The 25000-nt window shown below is 44.0% G+C and overlaps 2 protein-coding genes across 7 annotated transcripts in view; one reads left to right on the top strand and one right to left on the bottom strand.

Moving 5' to 3' along the window:
• The window catches only part of LOC307032126 (uncharacterized protein), a 106696-nt gene that overhangs the window by 44638 nt on the left and 37058 nt on the right, over positions 1-25000 (top strand). The gene's annotated exons all lie outside the window — the stretch shown is intronic.
• The window catches only part of nbeal1 (neurobeachin-like 1), a 63880-nt gene that overhangs the window by 38764 nt on the left and 116 nt on the right, over positions 1-25000 (bottom strand). For 2 of the 4 annotated variants that reach the window (XM_079669892.1, XM_079669891.1), the window contains exons 2-17: positions 23508-23783; positions 17577-17668; positions 14948-15109; positions 13376-13457; positions 12711-12838; positions 12539-12621; positions 10339-10424; positions 8991-9456; positions 7467-7573; positions 6734-6820; positions 4470-4553; positions 4145-4243; positions 2373-2944; positions 2024-2156; positions 1728-1847; positions 1280-1589 (exon numbers count right to left, since the gene is read on the bottom strand). In XM_079669892.1, coding sequence (XP_079526018.1) covers positions 1280-1589; positions 1728-1847; positions 2024-2156; positions 2373-2944; positions 4145-4243; positions 4470-4553; positions 6734-6820; positions 7467-7573; positions 8991-9456; positions 10339-10424; positions 12539-12621; positions 12711-12838; positions 13376-13457; positions 14948-15109; positions 17577-17668; positions 23508-23558 — 2662 coding nt within the window. In that variant the 5' untranslated portion in view covers positions 23559-23783. The remainder of the gene's footprint in view (positions 1-1279; positions 1590-1727; positions 1848-2023; positions 2157-2372; positions 2945-4144; positions 4244-4469; positions 4554-6733; positions 6821-7466; positions 7574-8990; positions 9457-10338; positions 10425-12538; positions 12622-12710; positions 12839-13375; positions 13458-14947; positions 15110-17576; positions 17669-23507; positions 23784-25000) is intronic. The other 2 variants (XM_079669894.1, XM_079669893.1) reach the window with 1 other exon arrangement.

Raw genomic sequence — 25000 nt, forward strand, 5'->3', positions numbered from 1 at the left:
CTACTTCTAACATGTTGAACCCAAATACCTGTACTTTCTACTTCTTACATGTTGAACTCAAATACCTGTACTTTCTACTTCTCACATTTTGAACCCAAATACCTGTACTTTCTACTTGTTGTGTGTACTTCTACCTGAGTAAAGGATGTGTGTACTTCTACCTGAGTAAAGGATGTGTGTACTTCTACCTGAGTAAAGGATGTGTTTACTTCTACTTGAGTAAAGGATGTGTGTACTTCTACTTGAGTAAAGGATGTGTGTACTTCTACCTGAGTAAAGGATGTGTGTACTTCTACTTGAGTAAAGGATGTGTGTACTTCTACTTGAGTAAAGGATGTGTGTACTTCTACTTGAGTAAAGGATGTGTGTACTTCTACTTGAGTAAAGGATGTGTGTACTTCTACCTGAGTAAAGGATGTATGTACTTCTACTTGAGTAAAGGATGTGTGCACTTCTACTTGAGTAAAGGATGTGTGTACTTCTACCTGAGTAAAGGATGTGTGTACTTCTACTTGAGTAAAGGATGTGTGTACTTCTACTTGAGCAAAGGATGTGTGTACTTCTACCTGAGTAAAGGATGTGTGTACTTCTACTTGAGTAAAGGATGTGTGTACTTCTACTTGAGTAAAGGATGTGTGTACTTCTACTTGAGTAAAGGATGTGTGTACTTCTACTTGAGTAAAGGATGTGTGTACTTCTACCTGAGTAAAGGATGTGTGTACTTCTATCTGAGTAAAGGATGTGTGTACTTTTACCTGAGTAAAGGATGTGTGTACTTCTACTTGAGTAAAGGATGTGTGTACTTCTACTTGAGTAAAGGATGTGTGTACTTCTACTTGAGTAAAGGATGTGTGTACTTCTACCTGAGTAAAGGATGTGTGTACTTCTACTTGAGTAAAGGATGTGTGTACTTCTACTTGAGCAAAGGATGTGTGTACTTCTACCTGAGTAAAGGATGTGTGTACTTCTACTTGAGTAAAGGATGTGTGTACTTCTACTTGAGTAAAGGATGTGTGTACTTCTACTTGAGTAAAGGATGTGTGTACTTCTACTTGAGTAAAGGATGTGTGTACTTCTACCTGAGTAAAGGATGTGTGTACTTCTATCTGAGTAAAGGATGTGTGTACTTTTACCTGAGTAAAGGATGTGTGTACTTCTACTTGAGTAAAGGATGTGTGTACTTCTACTTGAGTAAAGGATGTGTGTACTTCTACTTGAGTAAAGGATGTGTGTACTTCTACCTGAGTAAAGGATGTGTGTACTTTCACCCCTCCCTCACCTGCACTACAGATGGCTTTCACGTGGCTCGCCTGCAGGGGTTCGTGGAACACCATGACGCTCCCCAGTTGTCCCTGAAGGGAGGTGGGACTCCCCCACTCGCTGTCCTGCGTCCCTGCAGAGATCAGCTTGGTGACGGACTCCGGCTTTCCTCCCAGCAGCCCCCCCCACGTCTGAGGAGACAAGATGGCGCCCAGCGAGGAGCGAGTGGTGGGGGTGGAGGCGGAGGAGAAGGGAGGGTCTGGGATCTGTGAGGGAGGAGGAGTGGTGGTCCGATGTCCCGCCGAGCCGATGCAGCAGGAGATGAACGGCTGAGAAGAACAGGGGGGGAACATGGTATTCATTTTGCACAGTGTTGTCTCAAGCGTTGCAAGGAGCACTTCAGACTTCATCTCTAAAGTAATATCGTATTATCTGTTGTCATAGAAAGTGTGAAGGAAATGTCTCACCTCTGTCATGGTGGGATATTTGAGGGGGGCCGACAGTTTCTGCTGTCCATCCACATAAATGTAGACCAGACTCTGTCCAAAAGGCCTCTTCCCCGGTACGTGCACCACCCCGATGCTGTGCTGTAGACAGGAAGGCAGAGGGAATACCCTTCCTTTAATTAGTCTGCAAGACGTTTGTAATCTTGTAAATATAGGGTCCAATCTGTGTTGCCAGATAGAAACAGGCAATAATCTACATTTCCACATTTCAGTGGCACCACCAGTTAGGTAAATATATGTCATTGAAGCGGACTCACCCAGAGGGAGTCACAGAAGCAGTAGTCGGGCAGCATGACGGTGACGTACTCCTTCTTGGTGCAAACGGCCACCACCAACACACCCTCTGAGCTGATGAAGGCCTCGAACCCCGTCCCTCCGGGGGTGAAAAAGCTTTAAAACACAGGAGAAACGTTTGAAGGGCGGAACAGAACACGCTCCAATACTCTCTGGATTAAACTGGGAAGGGGAGTCTTACTTTGCACCTGAACTTTTGTACTACTTGCACTGCTTTAACTATTGTGTCTGTGTTATGGTGTTGCTCTGTTGGACCTGTAGCTGTACACATGACATAAAAGCCTTGAATTGGATCTTGAATCTGCTGCTCACCTGTACAGCTGCTTCCTCTTGTCCTTGCTCATTGGTCCCAGCTGGTCCTGATCCAACGACAGCCAGGCGATGAAGCTGAACGCGGCACCGGGCCATCGCTGCACCGTCGGAACCACGATGCCCGCCATGCTGGGCGACAAGTCAAAATACTGCATGGCGCTCTCCAGGCCCTGCTTCCTCACCATGGCTAGCAGCGATCTGAGAGCAGGGCCCACATACGGGTGAGCTTTACTGGACTCGTGAGGTCTGAGGAGGCGTAGGAGTCCCAGGAGTTCTTTGGCGCTCAAAGACTGGGAACCCAACGAACCCACGAGCACAAAAAGACTCTCGGCGCAGGATCGGTTTAGCCTCTGATGGCTTTCCAAACCAGAAAGCGCTCGCATCACCATGGCGGCGTTTACACACGTGGCGCGGGTTTGATGGTTCAAACAGCTGAGGCGCCGCAGCCAATCGGACGTGAAGAGCTGCTGCTCCGAGGAATCGAGCTCTGGGAGCCACTGGACCAGCAGGAGGAGAGGATCCACGTTACTGATGCCCAGCAGCCCCACGGAGGTGTGCTCCCCCTCCACCGCCTGCAGAAACACACACAGAAACACACCAACAGTTTCAAGGACACCCAAGGACATTTCAATACATTCTCTAAGACGTTAAATAGTAAACAAAGACACCAAAACAATTCACAATAATACATTTTATTCAAGGGCGCACAAAAGGGCTGTATTTCAGACACTTAGTGAGTCTACAGGGGACACATATTTATGTATAAAAGACATCAGAAAGTGCATTTTGCGTGATAGGAGACCTTTAAGGAGGCCTTGCACGCCACCCAAGGACACATTACAATTAAACACATAATTTAAGAGATTAAGATAGAGATTATTTAAGGGCGTTTTCACGAAACCCAAAGACACCCAAGTACAAATCAATAAATACTCTAAGACAGGGGTGTCAAACTTAAGGCCTGGGGGCCAAATCCGGCCCGCCACTTCATTTGATGTGGCCCACAAGAGCTTGCAAATAATATAATACATTTATTATAAGGTCACGTGCCGCTTTACAGGAGCACGTTGCCCATAAACTACATGTCCCACAATGCATCTCATTTTGTGAGATGTGCACTTACTCGACTTCTGCTTTCAGGCATAGTTAATTATGAAGTTATTACCCTATAATAAGAAGGAAATATTGTGAAATAATGCATTATTTTATTTATATTATATATATTTATCTGTGTATATTTATATAGTCTTAAAGTTACCACCGGCCCTTTGAGTGAAACCATAATTCTAATGTGGCCCGCGATGAAATTGAGTTTGACCCCCCTGCTCTAAGAGGTTAAAGGCAACCAATGATGGTTTAAAAAAAAGATTCTCCATTCAAAACAAAGACACTGAGGGTGTTTCTCAATCTCGAGTACGCTTGCTTGGTAGCACATGTCTTCCGAGCGTCTTGCTTCAGAAGCGAGGCAAGAATCCTTCCTGGCATTCGGAAAACGAAGAGTGGAACAGGCGAGCAAGTGTGCAGGTGTGCGTCATATGAGAGGCCCCGCCTTACATTTTAAGCATTGTGGGGATTTTAAGACCGTGGAGTCTACTCATGTGCAGCCTCGAAATTTCTCTAAACGAAGTACGCCGGCCTCGGTAGAATTCCAAGTATGCTGGACATTGGAACAGTCCTTCGGCGGCACTCGATGACGTAGCATGCTTGAAATAGTGGCTCTGCAGCATCCTTCCTCGACATTGAGAAACACCCTGAAGCTCCCCGTCTCTCACCATGTTCATCAGCTCTTTGAGGAGGTGTTGTGACGGCTGGCCCAGAGAGGTGAGCACTTCGTACAGGTGGTTGTAACCGATCCTCTCCTTGAACACCTCCTGCAGAAAGCAAAGAATACATAAACTCGATTAAACGGCATCTGAGCGCAGACAATAACCTCATTTTTAGTTCTGCTTGAACAGTAAAAAGAACGTTGTTTTTGTTGATTGCAGTCACCTGAGTCAAAAGGAGAGCATGCATTTCAAGCTACCTGCTCTTTTCTACCTGCACAACTCAATAATCATGACATGATGGTTTCTTTGGGCGTGTCTGTGAGTCCGTTACCTTGGCAGCTGGTGATTTGTGCATCACTGTAGTGAGGGCTTTGATTGTTGCTACAGCGAGGCAGTCGAGTCGCCCTTGAAACACCTGAAGAAAAAACCACACTTGTCAATACCTGAATCCATATATACCTCGCAGAGTATGTTGATTGGACACAAATCTCCTCTCATATGCTCCAGATGAAGGTTGCATGCAAACAAGTCAAAGCCACATTCATGTTGAAATGTTTGCAATGATGAAAGGAACTTATCTGGGGGATAAAAGGGAGACCTGAGTAGATCTCTTGAGTTTGATTCAATTAGTGTGTGTGTAAAAGTGAGTAAAATCATGGAAAGACTGCAGTAGATGTTACAGTAGACATAACAAAAGCTGTCTTCACGACAACATCAAGCCTTTTGATAGCATGAAGCAGGAAGCTGTCATTATTAACGATAGATCAAGTACACACACAGAAAATAGAATTATTTCCCCTCAAACATCCACAAAAAAAGCATGCAACCCATCAAACACAAGCCAAATGATAAATCAACACATCTCCATCCAGCTCTGTCCCGCTCATGTCTCTGAACTGCTTGTTCCTTTAGATCAAACTGAGAGCCTTGGACCAGCTGGAGAGGGACTGTGGTCAAAAACAATCAAACACTTAAGTCTTCACCACGGAGTCCAGGTGACTCTGTGAGAACACACACCAACGGGATAGCATTACCCACAGTACGCCGAAGAAAACCAGGACAATGGGGAGGGGAGGGGGGATGCTTGAGGAAAACTCAAAATGTCAATTAAATCAAAATGACATGTGGAAGAGGCAGAGTGGTCACTCCACAGCAAGAAGGCAACGTTGCAGTCATTTGGGAAAGTGGGTCGATTCTGGTTTTGGAATTTCGTACTTATTTTCATCTGTATAATCTTTCAACCACATCTGATTTTATACAGTGGAGAAGAGTTGAATAAATGGTTACTTAGCTGAGTCAAACTACATCTCGGAGACTCCGGAGGAATATTTGACTCGATATCTTATTTTTAGAATAGGCAAAAGTACCGTAATTATTCAAAAACGAAATGATATGTTCCCCTAAGACTGCACGGGATAGGAGTCAGAAGGGCCTGAACAAGGGAGACTTCTGATGGGTGTTTGTCAAACCCATTTCCATTCACATATCTTAAAGTGAAGTGAGGGACGGCAGGAAATATTTTGGGGACATATTTACTGTAGCTTGCAAAAAACTGAATTCTACATCCTGGAAGTTAAAGTGTTATTTTAAATAATTAGAGATGTAAATAAATGATGCCGACACAAACAACCGGTCTGATGATTCAGCGAGTTGTACACTTGATCCAATTACAGTACAAGTGATTATGAGAGACAATTAGAGATGTACAATTATGCAAACAACCGGTCTGATGGTTCAGTGAGTGCAGTGAGCCAATAGAGCGGTGCAGGGATGACGTGTTCACCCGGAAGGAAGCTGCTGGTTCCCTCCAGAAAAGAGCAACGGGATTTCTCCAGAGGATTTAGGAAAATAGCTCGAAATAAGGTCTGTGAAAAAGAACCGGTTTGATAAATGCACGTTTTGTTCAGCCGGACAATCTCCACACGTCTACTCTACTTTTATAATGTTCGGATCATAACTCTAATCTCCAGAAGCTAAATGCTAACGTGATGCTATAAAGGAACTACAGCCGAGTCCAGCAGCACGACTTCAACGTCACGCCAACTTCAGATCCATATTCAAACACACAGATTCTAGATGGAATGATTTGAAGCGTTTGTTTGAACAGTCTGCAGGAGGCAGGGACTTGCTTTCAAGCAGAACAGAAACTAACTTAGAGGAGTGTTTACGTGTTCAGAGTAATGACGTACAACGACCTCCACGACTTCTGTAGTCCTATTCAGCCACTTGGTAACAACCATCGTTTCTCAGACACGTCCACTCTCCAGAAATCACCAGTGGGGTCACTGCTGATGATTTAATGTAGAACAAAACGTGATCCGTTTCTTTGTCTCAAACACAGACCTTAGTTCAGTTATTTTCCACAACCTATGGAGAGATCCCATTGGCTCTGAGACGAGGGAACAGGAAGTGGAGAAATGCTGACTCACTTCCTGGTTTTAGGACTCATTCCTGCACCACTCTATTGCAAATGGTTATAAGAGACAAAGCAGGGTCTTGCTGTGGATTGGCCACATGGCTCTGACGGGGTGAAGGTGGATGATTGGGGGGGGGGGGGGTCAGGTTAGGTGAGGAGGGTCTTTTTCCCGGCAGTACCTGAGTGTCCCTCTCTCCTGTCTGTAACCTGTTGTTGGTTATATCTTTCTGGTCCTTGTCTGCCGCCGTGCACCTAGCATTAACCAGCTGACACACACAAACATGTCAACACAGCAGGGGGTTCATAGAAAGAGAAACAAGGGGGGAGTGGTGCAAGGTGGGAAGGGAGGGGAGGGGGAGATGGTGTAAGTGTGGGAGAGTTGAAAGGTTAAAAGCCATGACCCTCAGCAGAGGTCACTGTGTTGGTGATCCAGGAGGTCAACATGCACGGTGGGCAAAACTAATGTATTCACCATCTGTTTGAACTACATATCCTCATTGTCTCCCTGAATGTGTACTTGAGTTAAATTGTAATCATTGTTGCCTTTGAGTATATATTAGTGTTCTATTTTCTTTGCTGTAACAACAAACATCTTGGTGCTTTTTTCCCTTTATCTACAGAATGACACTGAAGTGCAAACAAGCGGCAAGTGCACTGCGAGCCCTTGTATCATACAATACAAATGTACTTAACGACGTAAGTGCAGACTGCAGGGGAGATAAAATGCTCTAATGATACCAGAACACAACTACAAACATCTTTTTGTTCTCGTTTCAGATAAGATATAATTAACTGTAATAATATCGTTCCCTTTGACCCAGTTCTGGAGCAGCAGCGTTATATCAAACAGCAGATCCAGCCACTCACACTCAATCCTCGGGTTATATTTAGATAAAAGCACCTTGCTGTTACCTTGCTGTTCTGCAGAAGTCGTGCCAGATGCTCAAAGCAGTTACTATTGAGGAAGATGGCTTGAAGAACGGGTCTGTCTGAACACAGGAACATCTCTCTGATGGTGTCTGGGAGAACAAGAGGAGAATAAGTCACGTTTAAGATAAGATGGAACTTTATTCATCAGGCGTTAACGGCCCGTCTACACTACAGGCATCAACAAATCTTGGAGCTGGGCGTGTCTGAAGCTTGGCGATTTTTTGCGAGCAAATCGACCAACAACCAATCACATGAATCTCCCGCCTCCGACATACAAAGCAATAGCAATGTTAAAACGAAGTGAACTGGATATAAACTCTCCAAACAGGCGAAAACCTACCAGTTTCCCCCACTGTCTCTGCCACCTCCCTCCATGCCTGGTTCCTCCGGTTTGTATCCCGGTAAATAGTTCCGGTCGTAAAGAACCGGGTGATTTGCTACCGTAATATCTCGTTTGGAATATGAGGAAATGAACTGCGGTCTGGCTCTCCCAGCTTGCACGCGGTTTGATTGGCTGCGCTTGAACTGTCAGATTTGCATAAACGGGATTTGCATAAACGGGATTTGCATAAACGGGATTTGATTGGCTGATGCCAGCTTCGAAAGCACCGATAGATGCTCGTGATGCTTGCAAAGCCATGCCATGCTCCCCACAATGCAGTTCGGCGAAGATTAAAAATCTTCTACGTCACCCCATTCAAGTGAATGGGCGAAGCGTTGAAAGCATTTTTCGATGCCTGTAGTGTAGACGGGCCGCAATAGCAACAACATGAAAAACAGGTTCAAACACAAAACAAAAGTGATAAAGTAACTATTGAAACAAGATTAAAGTCTTGTAAAAGCTGTGCAGGTTTATGTACGTCCAGTCTAGGGCTGAACGATTAATCGATTTTTAGTTTTTTTCTTCTTGTGTGTCAGTCATCCACACCAATCAGAAGTGCTGTGCTCCACATGTACCAGCCATTATTAACCAATCAGAAGTGGCCCATGATAGAAGGTGATAGACAGATTGATCCAATCACCTGCCAAGTATTTTTGAAAGTGCCTGCCCTTTCCAAATGGCTTCCAATGGAGCTCTCCAGATGGTTTGGTGAACCATCAGGTTAGTAATGCTCCATCACATGTTTCTATTACAGGGTGAGTCTTAAACTGAAGCTTGACTTTAAAGCAACCCAACGGAAGTTTCATGTAAGTTTAGTTCTTTCACTCGTAGCTCGGGCTGCAGGGGGGGCTAGAGACGGGAGCACGTTGATGCGACCTTCCTAGCCGGAGATATGGCCGCATTTTACAATAAACTTCCGTTGGATCGCTTAAAAACAAATATCGCAAATCGAATCGCAATATCTGTCAGAAAAATCGCAATTAGATTTTTGCCCAAAATCGTGCAGCCCTAGTAGTACAGTTTTTTTTTACTTGACCTTTCTGAACGGAAATCATTATAAAACTAAATACAGCAGCTCTCATGTGAGTGTTGCTTAAAGGCTGTATTGTCTATGGAGCCCCTACCCAGCATGTTAACCTGCAGCGCCACAAATCTGCTCTCCCAGTGCCGTCCGAGTGTCGGGACTCGAGCCTTCGCTTGCTGCTTCTGCTGCTGCTGCTGCTGCTGTTGCTGCTGCTGCTGCTGCTGCTGCTGCTGCTGCTGCTGCTGCTGCTGCTGCTGCTGCTGCTGTTGTTGTTGTTGTTGCTGTTGTTGTTGAGAAGCAACGATGGCCGCCGGGTCCGAGTTCAGCAGCTTGAAGTAGTTTTCCAGCACCGAGGCGATCTCCACCTGCCTCTGGTCGGAGCTGGCGGCCAGGAGACGCTGAACGACTTCTCGAAGGCAGGCTAGAGTCAGAAGGGCCTTTCTGTCGGGGGCTTCGCTGTCCCAGTCCTCTCCTTCCTCTGAAGAGCAGCTGCCCATCGAGCAGTCCGACAAAACACGCATCAACACCTCCATGGTGGCCGGAGAGATGGCCAGCAGAGCGTTCCTCTGGAAGCAAAGGAAGGAGGAGAGGTATGGGGGTTAGTAAGAGGAGGACACTATATATAACATAACATAGGGCGACTGTGGCTGCGGTCGTCTTTCAACCAGAAGGTTGTGGGTTCGATCCCAGCCCATGCAGTCAACATGTCGATGTATCCTTGGGCAAGATACTTAACCCCGAGTTTCTCCCGATGGCATGGCCGACGGTGTGTGACTGTTAGGTCCTAGAGTAAGGTTCACTGCTCTGTGTGAATGGGTGTGAATGACATGTAGTACGTAAAGTGCTTTGAGGGGTCGTAAAGACTGGATAAAGCTCTATATAAGTACAGTCCATTTAACACTACAGAGAAACCAAGAAGAAATGTGACGTCTCTAATATGCTATCTCTTGAAGGACGGTGATCTATTGACTGAAGAGTTTGAACAGGAAAAAGAATGGAACTATTTTCTTTATCAAAACAAACTGGTTCTGTCCAAAACACACATAGGTTGGATGTTATCTTTGGTCTCTAACTAACACACGCATCAACACCTCCATGGGGGCCGGAGAGATGGCCAGCAGAGCGTTCCTCTGGAGGCCAAGGAAGGAGGAGAGGTGTAGGGGTTAGTAATAGGAGGACACTAACAAAATAGCGCCTCAGAAATCCAATAAGGGCTGCACGATGTGAGGAACACAGCAAACAGTACACTTTGTGAAGATGATTTACATTTTGTGATCTTTAATGCAAATCGGTTAACACCCACCTACAGGTCGTGAACTTTAATGCAAAATATGTTACTGTCTGTGTCTCTTCAAACACACCCAGAGACACGATAAGGTGTGTGTAAGGTAGGTGTGTGTAATCAGGCCTGTGACGTCTACCTAAACCTTCAGGTGGTCCACGTTTACCTGATCACCTGCTACTATGGCTCCAAACAGGTGCAGCAGGCAGCACTTCAGACTCTCCTTCAGGTGCTCACTCTCCTGGAAGCACTCTGAACACACACACACACAACACACACACACACACACACACACACACACACACACACACACACACACACACACACACACACACACACACACACACACACACACACACACACACACACACACACACACACACACACACACACACACACACACACACACACACACACACACACACACACACACACACACACACACACACACACACACACACACACACACACACACAGAGAGGAGAGTAAATAAGAGGAGGATACACTAGAGGTTAGGAGAGGAAACAAGAACAGGAGAGTAAATAAGGAGGATACACTAGAGGTTAGGAGAGGAAACAAGAACAGGAGAGTAAATAAGGAGGATACACTAGGTTAGGAGAGGAAACAAGAACAGGAGAGTTAATAAGGAGGATACACTAGAGGTTAGGAGAGGAAACAAGAACAGGAGAGTTAATAAGGAGGATACACTAGAGGTTAGGAGAGGAAACAAGAACAGGAGAGTAAATAAGGAGGATACACTAGGTTAGGAGAGGAAACAAGAACAGGAGAGTAAATAAGGAGGATACACTTGAGGTTAGGAGAGGAAACAAGAACAGGAGAGTAAATAAGGAGGATACACTAGGTTAGGAGAGGAAACAAGAACAGGAGAGTAAATAAGGGAAGGAACAGAGAGAAGAGGCAACAACAAAATAAGGAGAAAAGAGAAGATTAACGGATAGGAAACAAGGAAATTAGATAAGGACACAAGCAGAGGAGACGATAGTAAAGAAGGGGACAAAAAAGTAGACGAGTGGAGAGGAACAAGGAGAGGAACAAGGAGAGGATTGGAGAGGAACAAGGAGAGGATTGGAGAGGAACAAGGAGAGGAATAAGGAGAGGATTGGAGAGGAACAAGGAGAGGAACAAGGAGAGGATTGGAGAGGAACAAGGAGAGGAACAAGGAGAGGATTGGAGAGGAACAAGGAGAGGATTGGAGAGGAACAAGGAGAGGAACAAGGAGAGGATTGGAGAGGAACAAGGAGAGGAACAAGGAGAGGATTGGAGAGGAACAAGGAGAGGAACAAGGAGAGGAACAAGGAGAGGATTGGAGAGGAACAAGGAGAGGAACAAGGAGAGGATTGGAGAGGAACAAGGAGAGGAACAAGGAGAGGAACAAGGAGAGGAACAAGGAGAGGAACAAGGAGAGGATTGGAGAGGAACAAGGAGAGGAACAAGGAGAGGATTGGAGAGGAACAAGGAGAGGAACAAGGAGAGGAACAAGGAGAGGATTGGAGAGGAACAAGGAGAGGAACAAGGAGAGGATTGGAGAGGAACAAGGAGAGGAACAAGGAGAGGAACAAGGAGAGGATTGGAGAGGAACAAGGAGAGGAACAAGGAGAGGATTGGAGAGGAACAAGGAGAGGAACAAGGAGAGGAACAAGGAGAGGATTGGAGAGGAAGAAGGAGAGGAACAAGGAGAGGATTGGAGAGGAAGAAGGAGAGGATTGGAGAGGAACAAGGAGAGGAACAAGGAGAGGAACAAGGAGAGGATTGGAGAGGAACAAGGAGAGGATTGGAGAGGAACAAGGAGAGGAACAAGGAGAGGATTGGAGACGAACAAGGAGAGGAACAAGGAGAGGATTGGAGACGAACAAGGAGAGGATTGGAGAGGAACAAGGAGAGGAACAAGGAGAGGAACAAGGAGAGGAGATTGTTTGTTTCCTAATCCAAACCCAACGAGGAAATGCAAATACTAACCAAACACGGCAAGCTCTATCATAAAAGTGTTTGCACATAATGTAACTCACACTCGGTCACACGGTACATTTCACAGGACAGGAACGTACATGTCTGCTGTTTTATAAAAGCAGACGTTGGTGTGTAGACAGTGAATAAGTAGATTTACCCAAGAGCCGTATTTAAGTATAATTCTGAAGGTCTTTTACTTTCAATTTCTTGCTAATTTGTATTTTCACTCGACTACAATTCAGAGGTAAATCTAGTAACAGAGTATTCCTACACTCTGTTACTTAGAGTTTGATTTGAGTACTTCTTCCACCACTAATGGTTGAAGATATTTCTCCAGAATACTACCGACACCGCGTGAAAGCGAGAGTGAGAAGTGGAACTCAAAACAGGAAACTTACGGTAAAAGAAAGGAACAAACTCCACAGTGAGCGGCGCTGCTTTGTACTTCTGTCTGCTCCGCTCTACTGTGCCCAGCTGCTGCCTGCGGGGGGAACACAGCTTAGAACAGAGACCAAACCGAGATGAACAACACCTCGTTGTTGTCATGGTGACGCTGCAGGACGTTGTTACCCGCAGGTTCGATGCCTCCAGTTTCGATACGGGTCGTAGAGGCTCTCGCAGAACGCCAGCGCGTGACGGACAAACTCCTCCGCCTGGCTCTGGTCGGCCATCTCCTTCTCCTTCGTCTTGCTCTTCAGCTGCAACACACACACACACACACACACACACACACACACACACACACACACACACACACACACACACACACACACACACACACACACACACACACACACACACACACACACACACACACACACACACACACACACACACACACACACACACACACACACACACACACACACACACATACACACACACACACACACACACACACACACAGTTATTTACCAAAGAGGGCAAAAGTACACACATCCTTTACTCCTTTACGCAAAATATAACTCAGGTTATTGGTATTTAAAGTTTAAATATGTGAGTCAATAGAAGGGCTGTCCACGATTGAAAACATTCTTAACCCTAACACACTTTTTCCACTCCTCCATAATTCAATCTAATCAAAACATCTCACGATTACAAAGCATCATTTTAAATCTTGTGTAAACCAGAATCGTGCTCAGTCTGAACAATGCTTTAGAAAACGACTAATCGACTAATGAGCGGTCTTCCCGTCTGTAGGGCAGCGTGATTTAACGAGCAGGGAGAAAACACACCTGCTGAATGTAGAGTGTCGTCATGTTGATGATGTGGTTGATGTAAGAGCAAGTACCGATCTCCTCCACGTTGGACAGGTTCCTATCAGAAAACATGCACAAACATAAAAGCAGCTGTGACGACCAGAAGGTAGAAATACTAAATAATAACAGCAATAATAACAAAACTTTATTTGTATCGCACTTCTCATAAACCCAATGCAGCTCAAAGTGCTCTAACGCAGTGTTTTTCAAAGTGGGGGCCCCGACCCCCCGGGGGGCCGCCAGGGGGTGCCAGGGGGGGTCACGCAAAGTTTGAGGGAAAGGGGAATCTTTTTTTTTTTTTTTAGATGTTATTAATAACTGCATATCTATCAATCTATGTGTCTTCCTTTGATGCCAATCTTTTAATATTTTTTATTTATTAATATTTTATTTTATTGTTTTTAAATCTCACGACCGCCCTTCAAGCCAATCAGAATCGAGCTACTGAGAGTGAAACTGAGTATCTGCTCAGCTTTTGGAGCAAGTCAGAGCTAGTGAATATTTCGCTCTGCGGCTGGATGAGAGCACGGATGTAGCAAATATTGATGTTTGTATATATTAATATAAATACGTTTATTGTTAATATTACTGTTGCATATTATATATAATATCATTAAGGCATAAGTAGCTTTCAAAAATGTTAAAAATATGTTAATATTACTGTTCAAAAGTATATAATATTATAAAGAAAGAAATCACTTTAAAAATGCTTTAAAATATGTTTACTGTTTAATATTGTGTTAAGAATGTTTATAACAGAAGATACAATCAATGTAATGAATGACAAACAAAAGATAAATACAAACATTTTTTAGAAGAATAACTGATTATTAATTATTAATACAAATATATATTAAGAAAATGTATCAAGCTGCATGATTAATATTTCATATTCTCCATCATAATGTACTCATCATTTAAAAGAAAAAATTGCAACAGGGGGGTCCCCGCCAGAGGATAATGCTATATGGGGGTCCGTGGCATGGCAACTTTTGGGAACCCCTGTTCTAACGACATGGAAACACGTCACAAATTAAACAGAGAACAGTAAATTCAACTCACATGAAGCATAACAACATGATATAACAATTAAAGGGGACATAACGAGGTAAAAGGTGTGATAATACAAATAAAAAGCGGACCCATTCGTCCCAATCTCTTCCTCTGTGAAATATCTATGCTGTTGGTGCATGTGATGTACAAATAATACAAATCCAATAAGTGGTGTTGCTCATAAAAAGGCTAATCTAAAATAATGTGTCTCCAGCTGTCGCTTAACGATGTCCACCGAGTATTAGTCGTCTAAAAAAACCAAAGACAGTGGACTCAAACGTCCCGATCTCCTCTCTTGTTCTGTGAAACGTATATGCTGTTGGTGCATGTGATCCATTCATACTGTTACTCCATAATAAGACACACTTTCCTCTTAGCACGTCGCTTTATTTCACGCCACCTTCGGGTAACACATACAACACGTAAGTCCACTTCCCAAAACATCTGGAACACACGAAGCAGGAACAGAAACAGAGCATGTCAGTGAGCACATACCTGCAGATGATGATGAGGAACTTGAGCAGCAGCAGAGCCAGGTGTTGCTGCTCGGCCTCCAGGCCGTCAGAGGCTTTCTGGACGCATTGCAGCAGCTGGTGGCGCAACACCTGCAGGATGTTGTCCGGGAGGAGCGTCAACACGGGAGGAAGCTCGTCTGGCCTGGAGAGAAACAGACACACAGAATCTGATGAAGCTTATTTCATTTATTTAACCCTCAGACGCATAAGTGGGTCTTTTTTGACCCGGTGAGGTGGATTTCATTTTTTTATCATTTCATATTCAAGCTATTCCTCAAAAAACATGTTTTGGATATCGTGCTATTCACATTTTGAATTGTATTTCTACCCCAAGCTTCCATAAGTGGGTCCAAAATGACCCGCATGCATTTCCTCTGGGAACCTTTGATTCTTATCACGTGTTGCTGTCAGGAATACATTCACTGTGGAACACACAGACTACATCACAAGTGACACCTCTCAGGAAGATTATTTTACACAGCAAGATCTGAAACCTGTCAGTATAATAATAATAATAATAATAATAATAATAATAATAATACATTATATTTTTATAGGGCTTTTCAAGGTCTCAAAATCGCTTTACAATATAAGGGAAGGTTAGGGTGGGGGGTATAGGACTATCAAACTTCATCAACCGGCATGGATTGATGGGGGGGAGGGGGGGGGGGGGCTATGAGTAGACAAGAGGAGAAGAGATGAGTTTTGAAAAGGGACTGGAATACTGTGAGGGTCTCAGAATAGCGGAGATCTTCGCATCGATATGTTCAAAACGTTTTTTTCAAAATGTAAAAAAAATGTCTAAAATTATAAATAGTGAAACATTCAATATAAAATATTTCTAGTGTGAACCAAAATATAATACTAAATATTATACAAGTGATTTTTATCAACCAAAATGGCATAAAAACGCATTGTTCTACTACGGGTCCTTTTTGACCCACTTATGGAAGAGAGGAGGGTCCAGGGCATCGAAGGGTTAACAGGGACAGTGCCAAGAGGCTGTTTTTCATCTGTAGTCCCTGGACAGATTTTGTAAGTCAACCTAAAAGACAATTTTCATTTTCAATTAAAACATGCAACATATATTACTGGAATACTTAATAAAAATTAAAAAACAGATGCGTTTTTTTGATACTTTTTTATGAACCGTTGATATCGGTTTGTTTAAAGAATGCCTTTCTCTAGGCGTCCCAAAATGCAAATTGGATGTTTTTCTGAGGACAGATTTAATGCAGAGTTAAATCTGTTCAAAACAAACAAAACAAAAATGTTAAAACGCGGACAGTGGGTTGTAAGGAGCAGAAGATGATGTCAGTGCTGATTCCTCACCAACCAGGTTTTGAATTGGGATTTAAATAAAAATAAAAGTAGTCTGCTCTCTGATTGGAGATGGGATTGAGTTCCAAAGCTGAGCAGCTTCAACAGAAAACGAAGACCGACTGAAAGAACCTTTTTTCCTGTATAATAATGCAGTCTCAATGAGAGACCCCCACTGACTGTGACTAGTATCCACCCTATAATGCGTTAACAACCTACCGATGCAAAAGGTTGCTTGGTCTAATTAACAAAATATGGTATTTCTTGTTTGTTTGACTGTTGAAAGTTTACTACTCCCTGTCCCTACAAGTCTATTTCATTGGAACTTGGGAAATGTTCTCAACTGTCTTCTAAATAATAGTAAAACAAACATTATGCGTTACATTGATACTGAAACCCACACACACACACACACACACACACACACACACACACACACACACACACACACACACACACACACACACACACACACACACACACACACACACACACACACACACACACACACACACACACACACACACACACACACACACACACACACACACACACACACACACACACACACACACACACACACACACACACACACACACACACACACACACACACACACACACACACACACACACACGTTGTGCTATGCAAATAAAACACAACCACAGAAAGAACTCTGAGCAAAGTTCCTGTATTTCTGTCTGTAAACAAACACAGATAAAGTACAAACAGAAATATCGTTATCTACGCACACTTCTGAAGAAGGGCTAAATGATATGAGTGTCGGAGGGGAAGTGTGCGATGTGGCAGCTGCAGAGGAAGGGAAATGGTGACAACCCGTTTTCCTCCGCATGGCTTTAGCTCCAGGCTAACACTGGACTGATTAGGAGTCAAAACACTTCCCCGTCGCTGCGCCCTCCTTCTGAAATGGGCTTTGTGTCTCACATGAACATGCATCATATGTTCACAAAGCGAGACCGTGCTGCCCTAACGCATCTGCTGCTATTTTGGGTTGTGCTCAGAATCGCCTCACGCTGCAGATGACTCAAAATGTAATGAGCTAATGCAGAAGACTGGGTTCTTCTTAGAGGTGAAAGGGAGGTCAGGGCTGTTGGTGAAGCGTTATGGAGAGGCGTGAGGTAGGGGTGTGAGAAAATATGCACCCGAGTATGATGATATGATGTTGATTGATTCTCTACATGTGTATATATACAGTGTGTGTATCTGTGTGTGTTTCCTAGACACAGTTTTCCTTCAGATCTCACAAATCACAGTTTTGCACACGTTACCTCGAAGGTGGCTTTTCAAAGTCCACGTCCAGGCATCTCTCGTAGGAGCTGATGAAAATCTCCAGCCATATCTTCAGGTAGTCTGGATCCCTCTGAGGAAAGAACACAACATGGATAGTGGCATTGCTGACTGTGTGTGTGTGTGTGTGTGTGTGTGTGTGTGTGTGTGTGAGAGAGAGGGAGTGTGTGTGTGTCTGTGTGTCTGTGTGTCTGTGTGTCTGTGTCTGTGTGCCTGTGTGTCTGTGTGTGTGAGAGAGAGGGAGTGTGTGTGTGTCTGTGTGTGTCTGTGTGTCTGTGTCTGTGTGTCTGTGTGTCTGTGTGTGTGTCTGTGTGTGTGTGTCTGTGTGTGAGAGAGAGGGAGTGTGTGTGTGTCTGTGTGTCTGTGTGTCTGTGTGTCTGTGTGCCTGTGTGTGTGAGAGAGAGGGAGTGTGTGTGTGTGTGTGTGTGTGTGTGTGTGTGTGTGTGTGTGTGTGTGTGTGTGTGTGTCTGAGTGTGTGTGTGTGTGTGTGTGTGTGTGTGTGTGTGTGTGTGTGTGTGTGTGTGTGTGTCCGTCGTGGACATCAACAGGCCATACATGTTTTTGTCTCTTTACAATTGTGTGTGATAGCGACACTGGATATGAAAGATTGATGCGTCAAAAGCCAAGGACACTTTTCTCCTTTAGGAAACCACTCGTTCCCTTTCCTGTTTTGACCGTAGCCATCATTATAAAGTTTAAAAACAAAAAGGACACAGGAGTGAGATATGAGAGGTTTACAAAGCGGCTACCACAACCTGACAAACAGGTGAATGTCTCAGGTGTGTTTGTCTCTTATCTTTTAGGGCGTGGAAGCTCAAGCACGCACCTGTTGGGAAACAGGCACGGCTGCATTGTGAGGGGGAGTATTTCCCGGCAGCCGGCTGATCAACATTTCCTAAATTCCTGGAACAATGCCAAGCGAAAGACGGGATGGCAACAGAGGAAGGCTTGGTCACAGGTCCTGGAGTTAACCCCTTCACCCACAGGAACAAGCTAACAGTTCATCCTGCTAACTGGGAAGATATGGATCATTAAGTCAGGCATTCAAGGATATTCCTAAACTGGAAAATGCTTCAAACTTGACCTGTTGTTGACGCTAGGAAAAAGGAACTGTCATGTTCGTAGCAATCCATCCAATATGTCCGAGTTAAGTACACATTTTGAAGCCCCATCATGCCTCGTGGCGCACATTTGGCCCTCAGTTGAAGAAGCGTTCTGCTTTGAAACTGAACATGTATCCTGAGGCTAAGCCAAGCAGCATTGCTATATATATAAAGTAACCCCAGAAGACACGATGCAAGGAGAGGAGAATGACTTTATTTTCTCAGCAGCTCTTATATAACACCTCTTGGATTCTGCAGAAGCTACTGAACTAAAAGAGACAGTCAGACCGCTTCTGTCTGCGTGTCAGCGTGGAAATCAGCCAGAGCGGAGCAGGAAGCTATGAAGTCATCAGAACTCTGTGTGTGTGTGTGTGTGTGTGTGTGTGTGTGTGTGTGTGTGTGTGTGTGTGTGTGTGTGTGTGTGTGTGTGTGTGTGTGTGTGTGTGTGTGTGTGTGTGTGTGTGTGTGTGTGTGTGTGTGTGTGTGTGTGTGTGTGTGTGTGTGTGTGTGTGTTAATAATATATTCCAAAACTGATCTTTAAATACTCTATTGTCTTTATGTGACTGCCCAGAAAATGAGATGATGATGTATGCCAGCAGCTTCACTCTCAAGTGACTGAGCCTCACTAGTAGCAGTGACTAAAGGAGTGTGTGTGTGAGAGAGAGAGAGAGAGAGAGAGAGAGAGAGAGAGAGAGAGAGAGTCTGAAAGAATGTCCTCTTTTAGGCAGCAGCTTGGGAGCACAGATGCCCATTGAGGGTTAGGACTGTGGCGGACACACCCTGCTCTGCATGGCTGTGTTTATACACACACACACACACACACACACACACACACACACACACACACACACACACACACACACACACACACACACACACACACACACACACACACACACACACACACACACACACACACACACACACACACACACACACACACACACACACACACACACACACACACACACACACACACACACACACACACACACACACACACACACACACACACACACACACACACACACACACACACACACACACACACACACACACACACACACACACACACACACACACCTTGTTCCGACTCCCAACCAAAGCCCTCATGTGTCCCAAACAGTTCCCGTGAGAAGACAACATGCCTCTCCTGTTTATTATCCCGGGCCCTTTGCCACTGAATCACAACGATCTGTTTGAGGTGACCTCTGGGAGGATAACAAGGTCACCGGCAACGCAGATCGATGCACTCGGAGATCCCCGTTGGCAGAATGAAACAAGAGACGTGTGTGATGGGATGGGAAATCCTCACAACTAATGATGTGGTCCCAGGAGAGCAGATTATTAAATCAATTCATAGGAATTTTATTGTGAAAAAGGTCACAAAGTGCAGTTTTCTGCCACTTTTCTGTTTTCTATTAGATTAAAGTTCACATCTCTGGCTTTGGACAAACAAAACAAGACATTTAAAGACCTCACCTTGGACCAGGGTGGACGTGTAATTGATGTAAATAGATAGAAAGTTAACTTGACTGTATATACATTGATACTTGATGTACTTGATGTGAACCATGCAGAAGTGAGAATATCCTTTGTTTTAAAAAGACAGGAGACGCACTCGCTGTGTTTGTCAGTAATTAGATGACTTGATTGATTGATCTATTATTACCAGAGTGCTCTCTAGGCAGCGCAGCAGCAACCCGGTCTCCTCCAGACGGGCGCGGTCTGGATTCTGAGAGTGACCTGGTTTTAGTGGAAGAAGTGAAATCGAGTCACTGAAACCACAACGTTTAAAAAGCTCTCCTCCCAGTAGGTCTGTGGTCAGCCATGACAGCACTGACACGTGTATTTAAAGAGGCTGCTGGGCAGGGCGGAGGGTCATTGAGTACTGCACTTAAATACACATTAGAGATACTTATGATTTTATTCTACTTTATACTTGTACTCCACGACACTCATCATACATGTGTATTCTTTAAAATTGATTATTTGGTGTTGATTAAATCATCCAACATTATATTTAAGTGACTGAAACCATAAGTGTGTTAACAGAACATTTATTGGCAGCGACTACATTAAGTACATTTCCCTAATCGTACTGAAACACTTCTGCTTAAGTGCCACACTCGATGCAGTACTTTTACTTGTACTTCTTCAGTGTTGCATTCATACTTTTACTCAGCCTGAATGCTTGTCCACCACTTGGGATAAACACATGCCTGATACACTCTGTCAGTGACATCAGTGTTGGTCCACAGATATTCATAGCAGAGGAAACTGAGAAGCCAAAAGAGTGGCAGAATAAAAGCCAGAGAAAGATTCCCAAGGGCGACAAAAACCTGAGTGTGCGTGTGCGAGGCTTTGTGTGCATGTGTGTGTGTGACAACAGAGATTAAACCGTAACGAGCAAACAAGCAGAAAGACTTGAGGAATCTACTTGGGAAAAACATGTGGAACCAAAAGGCTGTCTCCTCCTTCGTCGTCTCCAGTTTAGCTTCATCTCGCTATTCTGACTCCTAAAATGCCGGGGCTTATGCAAATGACTGTCTTTTATCCGTTTCTACTCAAAAAGCAACTCAAAGGGAATAAAAACAAATAGTGCAAGAAGAAATGAAATGATGAAAGATTAAGTTGCAAGACCAAATGTTCCAGTCATGCATTTATCGTAGTGATAAATACAATGTGAGATGCGACCACATGTCTGCCCCTGCGTTGTGGACTAGGAGGGGTTCGCTCCAGAACGAGGACTCCGCAGGCTGACATGACGGCGCTGGTTGTTGAGGCATGCTCCACGCCGGGGTTGAGAATTAAAAAGAGCTTTTCTGCAGCTTACAGAGAGTCACTGGCACGATTCAGACGTCTCCACTTTCTCTGACAAGCTGGATCAGAATCTGCTGAAACACAGCGGAGCGCTCCAGGACTTTTTGTAAAGTTCTCCAGCGGGTCTTGTGGGGAAAACACAAACCAATGACTGGCAGCTAAGAGGATCGCTGGTTATGTAACAGTCTGAGCTGTCATCTGCGTCCCATCAGCTCTCTTAAGTGTTAACATTCATACATGAGTAGCTGTCTGAATGCTTCACCCATATATTAATACACAACTACATAGAGTGCATGAAATACCTGCAGAAGTCTCCACTGTTTCAAGATGTTAAAGTCCAACCACGACTATGTTTACACGCTCCTTTTGAACCATATATTTACAAATGCAATGATCAAGACTTTCCACTTGATGAAGGCTGAAGGTACCAGTGTGCACATATCATATTCAACCCATTTAGGATCTATGAGGCGTGAGTTTGACCAACAGAGGAAGAAAACACTGAGATTTGTTGATATTATTAACGCACTTTGCTCTTTCAAAGTTACTTTCCATACAATCTCAATGCAAGTGAAGACACACCTAAGTAGGATCATTTAAACATTACATTTTAAGACATTAATTGAAGCATCTGTTTAAATACAAACCCCGCCCCTTTCCACTTTCAAGTGCTGACCTCTGACACAAAGGAGACACTGCTTTGTCAATCATTAAACAGACGGACATTTTAGAGACCAAAGAAATACTCCATATAGTAGCCGAGAAGTGTTGGTTGCAGCCGTATGGAACAGCCTTCAAAGACGAGTGCATACGGACTGAAGATGTCAACAACTGGGAATCAATCATTAATGCATTTGTAGTTGAACTATGTCAGAAAGGACCGAGGCTTGTTGTGCAACACTTCAACTTTTCAAAAGTCTCAGACAAACATTCCTCATGTGTTTTATGCCGCCAGCCATACCTGACATTTCAGGCCGCTACATATATATTAAAATGCTTCTCTCTCAGCGTCTCGTCTGCCTCACACAGAGAGGCATGTTGGCCCTGTGGACCCTTGGCTTGCAGCCAGGATGAAATTAAATGATCCCTCCTCTCAGTGCAATGCTCTTAGTTAGTCAATGCAAACACACACTCCTGCTAGAACACATGCAGTGTGTGTGCTTGCAACCAATGCTGGCTTTTTCACAAGTGCCTGTGACAAGTGTGTGAATGGTATGCACCCCAAACACCTCGAATATATCACGATTTGAACTCGCAGACTTTGCGTTTAAAGGGTAAATAATTAATGCACAGTGTGTGTTTTTGTGAGGGATTACGGTGGGACTGTGCCAAAGCTCACGTGAGGAGAGGCTCAGTCGGGCCGTTTTGATTGGACGCCAGGATGTGCGTGTGCTTTATTGCCAAGTGAATTAAATCTAGCCAACAGCTGACTCAAGGGGTACCATCTCCACTACTGTCATCCATTCATCTCCACGGTAACAACAAACCAATTTCCTCCATGCACTGCACCGTTTCCTGCAGCATTATGAGAACGTTGACATTTCTACACATGCTTAAAACTGTTTTTCCGACTTGGGGAAAAGGAGCATATTCGTAACACTGGTTGCATTGGTTCTCTGTCAATGAACTGCTAATGTATAAACCACTCTGTCCCAGTCCAATACATCCAGCAGGATGGGCAGGCAATGTCATTAGTCTGGGTCTAATTGGAGCATTTTAGAGCCCTGTTAATGTTTTATGTGCTGTTCAAGTGGAGCGCCTGGTTTAAAAAGATGCTAAACATTGCCACACAATTATTGCAATCAGTGATTTTGGTTTTTAAAACGTCTGTCACTATTTACCGCTGACCGTAGTGTTTAATTCGTAGGTTTTTCATTGCTATAACTTCACTGTAGCTGTGCATATGATGATGCCAGGGGGGAAATACCATCACACTGCCCCCTACTTCACCTAATGACATTCTCCCAGAAGTATTGCGTCCTTACCTTGGTGCAGTAGAGCATCCAGACCTCGTACAGTCTCTCCTTGGATGCCATGTTGCTTTAGTGTCACTTCTCCGGTTGCTTCATGGTTTTCAGTCATGAGCTAAACCTCCCCCGCTGACCTCCAATGTTCAACATCATGGGAAAGGTGGAACACTCCTTCAAAAGATCCCAAGGAAACTTTCCCAGAATTATTCCATGGCACAGGATTTGGCGCAGTAATTCCACTTCTGTAGATCTTCTCGGAGAACCAGGGGGTGATTCCCAGCAGTGTTTGCACTATCAATGAAAAACAAAGACAGTTACTAAACATTGTGAAGCTAATAACACGTGTAGTTGTTGTGCAGAATCATTACTTTTGGTGCTCGAAGTCAATACTTTACTTATTTCACTTGAGTAACATTTGCAATGCATGACTTTTACTTGTACTGCAGTGTTCCTACACTCTGGTACTTCTACATTTGCTTTAGTACAAGATCTGAGTACTCCTACCACCCCTGTATTCCCAGCAGTGTTTGCACTATCAATGCCAACACACACTTAACATGGAGGCGGATATCTTGTGAAAATAAGAGTTCACTGCTAGCAGAAAGCATCCAGTTTTGGTGCTCCAAAGCCCCCAGGAAGTGAAGCAAATTTGTTTAGGGGTTAAACGACAGTACTACAACTTCCCTGTCAGTCCATGACGTCATTGGGCCTAAATGACTTTTACCCCATTGACTTACATTGGGAAAGCGAGGTCTGTATATCAAGAGATACTTTTTTTTAACCTAATTTAAATTACCCAGCAGGAACACTTTTAAAGCCCTTATTTAAATCATTGAGTTATTTATATGATGAGATTTTTACATTTTACAACTTGTTTAATTTCTACTACGTTTTCAAATGATGTGCATACCTTTGTTTACAAAAAGAAATCCACAATTTGGGATCGATAATTTTTCTTAATTAGACTATTTAGAGCAGGGAGATTGGCAGGCGGAATTTTGTGGAAAACTCCACTGCGCATGCTCAGTGAGCCCACATCCGGGTACTTTCAGGGTAATTTTGAGCTTCATGCGTCAGAATCAGAATTCCTTTATTAGGGATTGAGAGTGTTAGAGAAAAAAGTGGCATAGCAGGTAAAAAGAGGCATGCAACAATAAGGATAAGCTAACTTATTAAATATAGAGAAGGAATGCACACATTTGGAATAATAACAACTGAGTAGCTCTCATAGGAATGAACGAGGTCTGTATATTCAGTTCTCAAGCAATGTTAACAACACCGTAACACACACACTATTATGAATGTCTGCTTCTGTTGTGTGCTTTAAAAACGCGTGTAATTAGGGCTAAAACCTCCTGTGTCTATCGACCTTAAGCTGTCAAAAAAAAGCCTATTTTCTGTATTTTTTTAGCCTCCCTTTCTCCTCCTCCTACTCATGTGACAGAAACGCCTCGTCCTCCCAATCCTGCCCGGATACACATGTCTCTTGATAAGATATCAATGTATAG

This window comes from Notothenia rossii, assembly GCF_949606895.1.
Source record: "Notothenia rossii genome assembly, chromosome: 3".
NCBI classification, from domain to species: domain Eukaryota; kingdom Metazoa; phylum Chordata; class Actinopteri; order Perciformes; family Nototheniidae; genus Notothenia; species Notothenia rossii.